At 40.5% G+C, this 12368-nt stretch overlaps 1 protein-coding gene across 2 annotated transcripts in view; it reads right to left on the bottom strand.

Annotated features, from left to right (window-relative positions):
• The window catches only part of PDS5B (PDS5 cohesin associated factor B), a 3703643-nt gene that overhangs the window by 1258242 nt on the left and 2433033 nt on the right, over window positions 1-12368 (bottom strand). For both annotated transcript variants that reach the window (XM_044073218.1, XM_044073219.1), the window contains exon 23: window positions 3403-3539. In XM_044073218.1, coding sequence (XP_043929153.1) covers window positions 3403-3539 — 137 coding nt within the window. The remainder of the gene's footprint in view (window positions 1-3402; window positions 3540-12368) is intronic.

Here is a 12368-nt window from a genome sequence, read left to right as displayed (position 1 = left end):
AATAAAAGCCAAGGCCTGCCTGATTTGCAGGAACTGGCTCGATAGTCCCCATAGTCAGTAGGGAAGAAATTTGAGTTCCTACCTCTGCCCTGTGATTTCTGGGTATGTCTGGATACCCTCGTAAAATAGGGAAGGTGTGAAAGTAAAACTTGTAACCTTGGTTTACTATATTGAGCACCCATTTGTAGTCTGTGATGGTAGACCATACCTCTGCGAACCTGGCTAACCTTCCCCCCAAAGGAAACCCAGGGTTCGCAAAGGTAGGCCCAAGAAGGCTGGAGTCATTGAGAATGTTTGCATTGGGAAGCTGGCTTAGAACTCCTCTATTTAGCAGCAGAAGAACGCCACTGTTTAGCCCTTTGAGGGGCAGAAGCCCGCCCCCAGGAAGACCTGAAACCCCTAGGCCTAGAGCGACCTTGCTTGCCAGGATCAGGGAAACACCAATTCTTGGAAGGATAATGACTACTGAACCGAGGAGGCTGAACCTGAAGAAAATCTTTTACAGCTTGCATAGATTTTGCCTTATCGTCTACCTTCTTCAGTACCTTCTCAGCCTTATTATCAAAAAGATTGACCTTGTGCAAAGGAATATACAGCAATCTAGATTTAACTGGTTCAGAAAGAGGCTACTCCCTGAGCCAAGCATGCCTTCTAATTAAAGAACCAGTGGCTGCTGCTCTGCAGGAAGTTTCCAAAGTGTCAAAATCACAATGAAATGAATGCTTATTAATCAAAGTGGCAGAATTCAGTAAGCCTTGTAAATCTTTGTTCTCCGTCATGGAAGGAAAATCACCAAGTTTAGCCTTAATAGCCTCCAAAGTATGCTGCTAATAAAAGCATGTGAAAAAGCCAAATCACGGATCTAATGGCAAGAGTTGCAGAGGTATAGACTTTTTTATCCCACCTGTCCAAGGCCCTAGATTCCAAAAAATGATGCAATAGATGAAACAATAAAGCCACAGAGGAGGATCAAGCGAGAAATTTGCATCGTTTTTTTTTTGATTACTAGTTACGTTGGTGCGTTTTGGTGATTTTCGTTGGTTCAAGGCCCTAGATTCTTTATCAGAAGGCACAGGGTTTTTTGCAATAGTAGCCTTAACACCCTTGGGGCCTTGAGAAATAATTTCTGGATCATCTGTAGGTTTTTTTAAAAAGGAATTGATGAGAATCAGGGACCCTGTAATACCTATCTGGTTTTCTGGGGGCAGGAGGAACAGAATTAGGAGTTAAATAACTTTCCATGAAGACATCATCCACAACTTCCAAAACTGAAGGTATAGCCAGAGGCTTATGCTGTGGCAAATCAAAAAAATCCCTGATTCTTTTCTTAGACTGTGGAAAAACCTGACATTCCCATTTAAAATGCTCCCTAAGAGTACTCAAAAGTATCTCCAAAGGAAAAAATCTTCTGGAGGGGAGGCTGAAAGGATAGAGTCCTTAGCATCAGAATCCTCAAAGCCAGGAAAAAGTTGAGAATTTCCTTCTTCACCAGCAGACATACTGGAAATTTTAGAATCTGAGAAAGACAAAACATCAGGAGATAATTCCTTAGCCCTCTCTGAAGGGGGGGGGGGTGAGAGCCCCTAATCAGGGAAAGAAGATCTCCAGCTATCTTTACCACCTGGGACTGAGGTACAGAAGGGGAGGCCGACGCCTGTTTGTGAGTAGGTTTGCGGCTGGAAGATTTACTAGCAATCCGGAGGGTCTCGGGAGGCCTAGCAACTGCAGATGTCTGAACTAAGGAAGACTGTCTGGTTCTGGTCTCATGTCGAAAAGAAGAGGCGTCAGAAGCCGGTGCCTGCAAAGCGGCTCCAGACCCATCTGAGGCGGCGACAGGCGGAGGGGTCTGAAGATGAAAAAGCAGCCTGCGGCATGGAAGACTCCGTAAAGGTCGCGGCAGAGACCTGCGGCTGAAAATCTGCAGACTGTAGGGGCTGCGAAAGCGCCTCACTGACTACCATTGTTCTGACGACCAATTTCACTGGTGCGTCAGAAGATTTAACCTTAGGCCTGTCGCTGTCCTCGTCTTTGCGTTTCCTAGGTATATCTGAAGTTGGGAGACCAGAAGACGCCATACTGATGAACTTAGGCCAGACTCCGAAATGCTTATACAAAATCTTAGCTCTATGGTGTATGGTACGTGGGTTAAAGGAAGCACAGAGATTGCAGTTAGGGAAGTCGTGCTCAAGGCCCAAACAAGTTATACAATAGGAATAGAAATCACGGTGAAGAATCTGTTTTCCACAGGCAAGACAGTTATTAACTTTATCTGACATTTGTTAAAGCAAGAAAAGAGGCTCCCCTACGGGATACTTATCTGAAGGCGTCTTCAACTTGGTAGTTGGAAACGGAAATGAAAGTAAACGGCCAACCGGCACTAGTGCAAATTGCATCTGCATCGGGCTCTGTAGCAAGAAAGACTGAGGAAATGGTGTCTGCTGCCACGCTTTATACCTGATGTACTGACGTCAGTTTTACAACCGGCAGCAGCCGACGTCATATACCGACGACTCTGGTATTCGGGCAGATTGAGGGCTACCGGGAGCCGGATAACCCATATGAGGGCTGCAACAGTGAAACACTAACAACATCCTTGTTTTCCTCACACAGAAAATGTGGATGCCAAGAAGGTAATGCAGGAGAATGAGGCCACTGTGCGGTAGTACATGGCCTGAAGGTGCACAATCAAACTTACGCAAACTACCCTCTGTTCCATTACAGCCAAAACAGTCTTCTTGCCCAGCAAAACATTTCCATAATGCTCACAACTATTTTAGACAGAAACAAATCTCTTATAGTAGAAGAGCAGGAATTAAAGGCTTACGTTTTTCCACCTGCACTATTATTCAACAGCCAACAAAATAAAAGGACACACACTAGCATGCATTAGAAACAGCAATGTTTCCTATATTTATGTTATAGAAAAGGTATTTAACTCAAGAAACATTAAACAGTATCAGAGCCATAGGGAAGGGTGAGGAGAGGGAATGGGGTACCAAGTCACAGCAGGTGCCAAACAATTTGACAGCTTACAAGATATAAGTAATCAGGGCGCAACAAGTGTGTAGCCCTAGGAGTCAAACTCTGCTGCTACAATGTCAAGTTAATCATATAAATAAACTAGATCTAGTAGCATCTAGGTGTTCAAGTAAAAGGCTGTGAGCCATACATTAGTATTCCACACAGGCTAATTCAATAGTGTGAAACAATTTAGAATAGAAAATAGTGCAAATATGAATCAGTGCCAACTACTCTGACAGAACGACACTGCTATACCAAGGACTGTCTAGTAATGCACTTCAGCCTTTTCCTGGAAATCACTATAACTTCTTACTGCTCACCTGCAAAACTCTTTGGAGACAACTACAAACAATTTCACAAATTCTTCAAACCTTGAAGTACCTGATTTTCCCCTGCTCTGTTAGGTCTCCGTCACTATGCAAAATAGCTGTCAACAATCGAAGCGTGGACGTTCCTGATTTGCTTGAATTGTTCTTCATTCCAAGAAGCCATCGCACCATCAACTTAATGGCTTGAATCTGACATGGAAAAGAACCAAATGTTATAGAAGCATTATTCTAACAACTCTGTGTTCTCAATGAAAATATAAACTCTGTTAAATTACTCCTTGAAAAAAGTTGTCCAAAAATACATTGCGTTAAGATTAATTTTTTTATTGCTTTCCTGACCATGAACAAAAATATCCAATGCAAACCAGAACTAATTAACACAAAGTCTTAAAATAGTACACACTTAACCGTAGTACTTTTTTTTTTTTTTTTGCTGTAAATGTGTCGAAAGATACCTGTACAAACTTCATAACCCAGAATTTCCTTAACTACAATCTAAATGCAAATTACTGCTCTACCACACTTACTAACAAAAACAACTTTATTCCTGTGGCTCACCAAATCATGCATGTCTGTCTTAAATTCTCAAACTCCACTAATGTTTTTGACTCTACAACTTCAGTCGAAGGTTCTTCAAGTAGTAAACGATTCAGAAGAAATAGCAGAAAAGCAGATCCACACAGCCCTACAAAATGGCATTCATCAACCTTCAAATCCTGTTCTCCTCTCCATGTGCACTTTAAACATGGCTTCCACAAGAACTTCACTCAACCTCCTAAAGTATCATTCTCCCCAACAGGTAGGATACAAATTACAAGGTTTTATACGTTTTCAGGTGAATAACACACACTGCTCAAGTTGCCCTCCTCTGTAATGCCTCCCCATCCATAGAAGACATGCACTCCAAAAATGCACGCGATGTTACAGACTTCTAGTGGGACACAATTTGGAACAGGTAACTCCAAACTGTTAGAAGCATAACCAACCAAAAGCAATCTTAGCAGGACTTCCACTGGCCACAAAAACTGTTTTCAGTCGGTATTCATACCATTCAAAAAAAGAGTTATGAACTTACAGTAACTTGGCATTTGTGTTATCCTATATCTTCACTCATCACCCACAGGGTCTTGGATCAGATAAATGATCCGAGCGGGCAAAATATACAACAGATGGATCCAAGACTCTGGCTCCGCCCTCTCCCATAATGCCCTGCTGTTCTCTAATCCCCAGATCGAGTTTGCCACCATACTCCTGAGCTATTCCTACCCAGGTAGAAAGACACCCACTCCAACTTCCTCCACTAGTCCACCAGGAAGGGATGATGGGTGAGAAATGTGATGAATGAAGACACAGAATAACACAGATGCCAATTTATGGTAAGTACATTACCCTGTCTGGTGTTATCCATGTCTTCATTCATCGCCACAGGGCCAGAGTCCACAGCTACCAAACATCCTAAGAGGTCTTAAGGAAGGACATGCCGGAACACTGTGGAGCTAAAGGCAGCCCTACTCCTAGAAACTAAATCCAGTTTGTAATGGGATAAGAAGGTGTGAGGATTAGGCCAAGCGGCAGCACAGACATCATCAATATAAAGCCTTGCTACAAAGGTTGAAGAAGTGGCCACAGATCTAGTAGAATGGGCTCCAACATGACCCAGAATCTCCAGCTGATTCAGATTGTAGACCATAGAGATCCACTTTGAAATAGTGACTTTGGATACTGGAAGGTCAAGCCTGTTCTCAAAGAAGGCTACGAAAAGTTGAGCTGACCTAAAAAATCCCTTACTACTCTGCTAGTAGAACAGAAGCGGTCTGTGAACATCCAAAATATGAAGGATATACTTCCCCTTGCTGGAATAGTTAGGGAAAAACACTGGAAGGCGAATGCATTAAGTGTCGACTTGGAAGCAACCTTGGCTAAAAAGGAAGGATTCATTCTGAGAGATACTCTGTCCTTGTGAAAGGCATATAAGGAGGGATAATGGAAAGAGCTTGCAATTCAGAAACCTTCCTAGCTCCAGTGATAACGACCAAAAAGGCCGTTTTCCAAAACAGAAACTTGAGATCACAGGAACTGGCAAGTTCGAAGAGGCTCCTAGTGAGAGACTGCAGAACAAACAGGAGGTCCCAAGGAGGTGAAGGGTCCTTAATTGGAGGATGAAGGTAAGGCTTTACTGGAAAGGTTTACCCAGACTCTGCCACAGCTGGCTGAAAGGGAAAGGTTAGTTTGCTTTTTATTTCTTGTACTTTGTATTACTTTATTGCCTTTTTCTATTTTGTATACTGTGGTTTGTTTTTTTTTCACACTGTGTTTTACTTGTATTCTGCTTTTAACTGCATATTAAAACTTGAAGAGAGATATAGCTCTGTCTCTTGCGAGTCAGACAGAATGTACTCACCCTCTGACCCTGTTACTGTTGTGTTCTTAAACACCACTGTCTTTCTAGTTGCCTGCCCCTTATGTTAATTTGACCATATACCTCATTCCCTCTTTCCTTTCACTGGCTGGTGTGAGCAAGCAAGATTATCATTTTGTGAAATCACTCCCCTTCTACTATTTAAATTTAGTAGCCATCCTACTGTATTCCATAGTACCAGAATACAAAAGTGCCCATCCCTTTCAATCTATCTTGCTCTTTTAAAAATAGTAGCTCCGCACTAAAACTTAACTTTTTAGACAGCTAAAACTTAAGTTACCCACTTTCATATCTAACTTCTTAGTGCACACGGCAGTGTTTAGGATAAGCCATTTTTTTCATTTTCCCTTGAAGCATCTACACCAGTTACTGGAGAGCCCACATTCTGCCTGCCAGTAGTCATCTTGGGATTTCTCCTGGTGAGAGAAGGAGTACAGGGACAGTGTTTCCTTGAGACTGCTGATCACCAAAAGCCCAACGACTGCTTTATACGTGACAGCTTGGAATCTGTGCTTATATTCTGATACTGGTGAGAGAAAGGTGCAGAGAGCATTGATTCCTGACTGTTTCTGGATGAAGAGTGAGTGTCTGTGCTTAACGTACCCGTTTGGTCTGGTTGCTATTCGAGCCATCTACCATAGAAAGGCTACAAGCCTGCAGACCCCTTGCATCATCTGGGACAAGACTGTGGATCACCAATCAGGCTGTGGTTTGCTTCTCTTCTTGGGATTGGTGCCAACATTTTGCTTATAGTGAGAGAAGTAGTAAAGGGGCATTGTATCCCAGCAGAGTGAAGCTGTGGTGAGACCAGCATTAGTAGTAGCCATTCATGCAACTCCCCTCTTTTCATCATACTTGACAAGCTAATTCTTTGTTTTCAGTAAGTTCTGCTTGATTTGTTTCTAACTTCAGAATATCTGCCTAAATACTCCATCCTTAAATTTTCAGGGTCTACTTATTAGTTTTCCCTCAAGTTTTTGGCAGTGCTCTATACAGACTCATGCACCTTGAGTGACATTTTTCCTGTAAAAGCACAACTGAAATTTCTCAAATACCTAGTTGCACACAGGGCAACTAATCTGCAGTGACGAGCACTGTCCACAAAGTTCCAAACTGGATACTCCTGACAGTGACTGATATTCTCACTCCAACTGTCTAATCAACACAAGCGGGTCTGTTGCCATGCATATGAACTTTTCTACCTTCTCTGTTGCTGGCTTGGTGAACATGGGCATCTTGAGGCAATGTAGAAATTGCCTCATGTTTACTGACAACCAGTTAATTCTCAAACAAACTGATAAGGTATGTGAGAGATGCATTTACACAATGTCACTGGAGGCAAAACTTTCACATAAAAGTATTCCTAATGTCAATAAGGTTGTCAAGTAGTACAACGCTGCATCCATCACACACAATTCAAGGCTGACATATAGACACACATGCTAAGGGCACTCCACTCCACTACCCCTGCCCCGAAATCCCACCAGCCCCCAGTACCTCTACACTTATCCTCCCTAGACATTACCCTCATTAACACACTCCCTCACAGAACCCACCTCCTTAAATTGATATAACCCATTACCATTTGTGTTGTAAACAAACCTCAACTGGAACATTCCCTCTTTACTAAGCTATAACTACTATCTCATTATGCTACCTTCATCAAGCTCACCATTCCCAAAGGTGCTTCTCTTAATACTACTCTTACCTTTCCTTTCTATACCTTACTTACTTACATTCTATGAATACTTTTAACTGCCTAGGATTTTATAATTCCATAAGGCAAACCTCTATACCAACACTTGAAGTCCTTCTTAGCAATACATATACACCCAGCAAAGCTACCTACCTACCAGCTAAGTATCATAGACTCACCCACAATAAATTCTATAGTCCAAGAGCTAGGAAATTCCTGGAACTTAAATGTAGGCTCTTAAAACTTTCTATAAGAGTATAATTTCACCCCTCAATGGATGGTTATATCCACCCAAAACCTGGAGTAACCTCTACCACAACTTCACTGCCCCACACCGCAATTCCTGCTAATACACAATTGCTTGACAGACCCTCTAACTCGCTCTTGATAGCTCATCTTAACATACGAAGCATAAACAATAAAGTTGCCCACCTACATGCACTCATGGATGTATATTCATTTGACATCCTATGTCTTACTGAAACATGGCTCAAGAACTCAACACAAGATAAAGAGATTATTCCACCTGGCTATAATATCCTGAGGCTAGACCGTAAAGCTAAGAAGGGTGGGGGAGTAGCTATTCTATACAAAACTGGATTGCAGGTGACACTTATAGATTCTCAACCTCAACTTATAAGGCTGAAATCCTTATTTCCAAATTACAACTTAAACATAAATTCATCTTCATCATCTGTGTTTATCTTCCCCCAGGTAATAACGCCAGCACCCTAAAGGATATCCTCAGTTGGCTATCTAATACCTACCCACAGGAAACCATAGTGCTTGGTGACTTCAATATCAATAGGAAGAGCTGTTCCTCAGAACAGCCACCTACTCATATTAACCTATATGGTTCTACCCAAACCATTACATCCCCTACTAGGACCAATAAACAATGGCAAGGAAAGCACCTTAGATTGGATTCTTATACACAGTCACCACCAAACTTACAAAGTAGGAACCCTCCCCGAAGATGTAAATGACCATTCACTGACCTTTATAATCAGATATAAAAGTGACATTCCAAACACAACAACCTACAGGACATTAAGGACCAAAAAGAATTTTAACCCCGATAGCTTTCAAAATGAACTCATGGCATGTTATTGGCCACCCCTAAAAAAAAATACCTCTAGATGAAGCAGTACAATACTTTAATTCAAAATTCTTAACTATTTTAGACTACGACGCCCCAACACGTACAATTAGAGCCAAGACTAAACCAGCTCCATGGCTCTCAAAAACTACCAAACAAAACATCCTCCTCAGAAACAAATTATGGGCAAGTTGTCGTTCAACTAAAAACCCTGTTGATCAATTAAAGTTTAGACAGCTTAGAAATGAAACAAAAAGCACCATATTGTTAGATAAAAATAATTTTTACTTTGAGCTCCAACTAACACACCAAAATAAGCCACCAAGATTCTGGTCAGGCATTAATAAACTCTTACACCCTGGTCATTCAGTCACACCCATCCCTTTAGGCTCTGATCACAATAACCCTACTCAAATAGCCAATACCTTTAACACTTTTTTCACAGAGACTATTCAATCTCTTGCTAATCAGCTATCCCCTGATAACATCATCAACCACCTCCATCACCAATGCACCCCCTTCATTTCACTTTTAACCTGCTCCTACATCTCTTGTCTGTACACTCTTACATAAGCTTAAACCTACCACCATCTCTGCAGACCTATTACCTGCAGAATACCTGCAGAAAGCTGCAAAAGCCATAGCCTTCCCAGTATCCATCCTGATTAACAGAACTATTACAGAAGAAACTATTCCATCAATCTGGAAAATCTCACATTATCCCTTATGCATGCATAAGGGAGGCAACTTGAATGAATAATCAAATTATAGACCTATAGCCATATTATCACCACTGGCTAAGTTCATGGAGAAATGCATTCATAAACAGCTGTTAAACCACCTAATAGAAAATTTACTAGCCAACTGGCAACATGGTTTTAGACCATTTCATAGCACCACCTCTGCTCTTTTATCATTCACAGATTGCATTAATAAGAATTGTAACAAAGATACGTTATCCTCAGTCCTCTTTATTGAGCTCTCAAAAGCATTTGACACGGTTAACCACCACTTGCTCATTAATATACTCAAAAACCTGTATCTAGACACACTAGCTATTCAATGGTTCCAATCATACTTGGACAACAGGCAGTGTCTTATGGGAGAACAACCTATCCTCCCACCTCCCTATTGCCCTTGGGGTCCCCTCAAGGCTCCATATTAGGCCCTCTCCTATTCTCTATTTTTATAAATGACCTATACTCTTTGTTATACCTCAAGCTACTTGTATCCAATATGCAGACGATTCCATGCCAATATGCTCTGCCACCTCACCATCTGTCTTACAGTCCCCAACCCAAAATGTGTTTAATACAGTCAAAAAATGGCTTATACATTCCTCATTCTGAATCCCAAAAAAGCAAAGCTGCTACTATTCACTCTTACATGTCGGGCCTCCCCACTTACTTTTACTGTCACATCAAGCAATGGCATTAATATATCTCCTGATTGAACTACTAAACTTCTTGGGGTTCTTATTGACAACAACCTTACCTTTGATTCTCATATTAATCATCATCTTCTTTCGGCTGTACCCATTAGGGGTCGCCACAGCGGATCATCTGTTTCCATTTCTTCCTGTCCTCTGCATCTTGCACTGTCACACCAACCACCAGTATGTCCTCTCACCGCATACATAAATCTTATCTTAGGCCTTCCTCTTTTCCTCTTACCTGGCAGCTCCATCCTTAGCATCCTTTTCCCAATATGCCCAGGATCCCTCCTCAGCACATGTCCAAACCAACGCAATCTCCCCTCTCTTGCTTTGTCTGCTGTCAACCTGAGCTGACCCTCTAATATACTGATTCCTAATCCTGTCCATCCTAGTCACACCCAGTGCAAATCTTAACATCTGTAACTCTGCCACATCCAGCTCTGACTCCTGCCTTTTCGTCAAAGCCATCATCTCCAACCCATATAACACAGCTGGTCTCACTACCCTCTTGTAGACCTTCCCTTTCACTCTTACTGGTACCCGTCTGTCACAAATGACTCCTGACACTCTTCTCCACCCATTCCACCCTGCCTGTACTCTCTTCTTCACCTCTCTTCCACACTCACCATTACTTTGAACTGTTAATCCCAAATACTTAAAGCAACAACGAACAGCAAGCAGCAAATGAAGTAAGACAAACCACAGGAACAGGATACAGCAAATTTATTCTGGTACCTCGGCACAAAAGCCTTCAAAGGAATAATCATGAAAGCACCAGGTGCATTTTATATACTAGTGCAGCCCAACAATCAATCAATAATTCAATTAAAAACCATGAATCATCTCCAGAGTGTTAAAGGTACAATGCAGGTACAATGCATATCTGTTAGTAGTATGAAATACAAACTGTTTATTTCAAACAATATTGTAACAATAATAAATAACTATTATTACTAAATGTTTAAATTTATTTCCAAATTCAAACCTTTAGGCTTAAGAGTACCAAACTTTAAAATGAATCTACTTTCTAAATTTAATAAACTCTGCAAAAAATTCCCACCATGATGCAAATTAGGTTTGGCTAAAGCACAAAAGAATAGCGAATCCATCAGACCATTATGTGCTGTATGAAAATGTTCAAAAATGGGGCTATCAATCCTGGCATTACGGACATCACCAATATGTTCTAAAATGCGTATTTTCAATTGACGTTTGGTTTGACCTATATAGTATTTTGGTGAAACACACCCACAACCAATAATGTACACTACACCACAGGATCTACAATTGAAGTTATTTTCAGCAATATATTTTACCCCATTAATAGTGCAACCAGATAAGTTCCTCACTCTAGCACAAACTTTGCATTTACTACATTTTGACATGCCATAATGAGAACTAGAATCCGAAAAGGAATCAACAGTGAACAAATATTTAGGTTTAAGAGTGAACAAATATTTAGGTTTAAGAATTTCTTTAAGGTTGGCATACCTGCCATACGAAAAGGAAACATGTTCAGGAAAAAGATGACCTATCTCTTCATTTTTATAAACGATAGGCCATAAGAAATCAACAATATTTCTTAAAATGCCAGAAAAAGGAGAGTATTTCGTAACAAAGAATAAACTATCATAATTAGTACTTAACTTATTATGACCTAAATTTTTACAAGTAATCTTTGTTACTTGGTTCTTCTTAAAATTGGGATCTAATCTAGCACGACTCTTCCTGATCAAACTTTCGGAATAACCCCTACTAATCAATCTCTTACAAACATTTTCAAATTCTGATTCCAGAAGGTAATTTTCAGAAGTGTGTTCCTGTATGCGTTTAAATTCACCGTAAGGGAGTGCCTCAATCAAATGTGAAGGATGTGCACTAGTTGCATATAAAAAATTATTAGAAGCTACCTCCTTCCTAAAAGGTCTAAATTGAACTAGTCCTTGTTTATCTACATATAACGAAATATCCAGAAATTGGATTTCTTGTTGATTCACAATGTGTAAATTCTAATCCAAATTTATTTTGATGAAGACTAACCATAAATTTCTCAAATTCTGAAATATCTCCCTTGCAAATAAAAATTAAATCGTCAATGTATCTATAATAAGAAATAACACTTTTCTGAAAAAATTCCAACCTATATAAAAAATTAGTTTCAAAGTATGACATGAATAAAATGGCATAAGTAGGGGCAAAACTAGCCCCCATCGCAGTCCCATCTATCTGAAGAAATACTTTATTGTCAAATACAAAATAGTTATGAGTGAGTGCAAACTCTAGAAGAGAAATAATAAAAGAAGTACGCGGACCCTCTCCCAGAGCTTTTATAGTTGCTTCCAAACCAAACTTTGCACTAATATTGGTGT

The sequence above is a fragment of the Protopterus annectens genome, chromosome 5.part1 (genome assembly GCF_019279795.1).
Source record: "Protopterus annectens isolate FY-2018-M chromosome 5.part1, PAN1.0, whole genome shotgun sequence".
Taxonomy (NCBI): domain Eukaryota; kingdom Metazoa; phylum Chordata; order Ceratodontiformes; family Protopteridae; genus Protopterus; species Protopterus annectens.
This window is presented reverse-complemented; position numbering and strand designations above follow the sequence as displayed.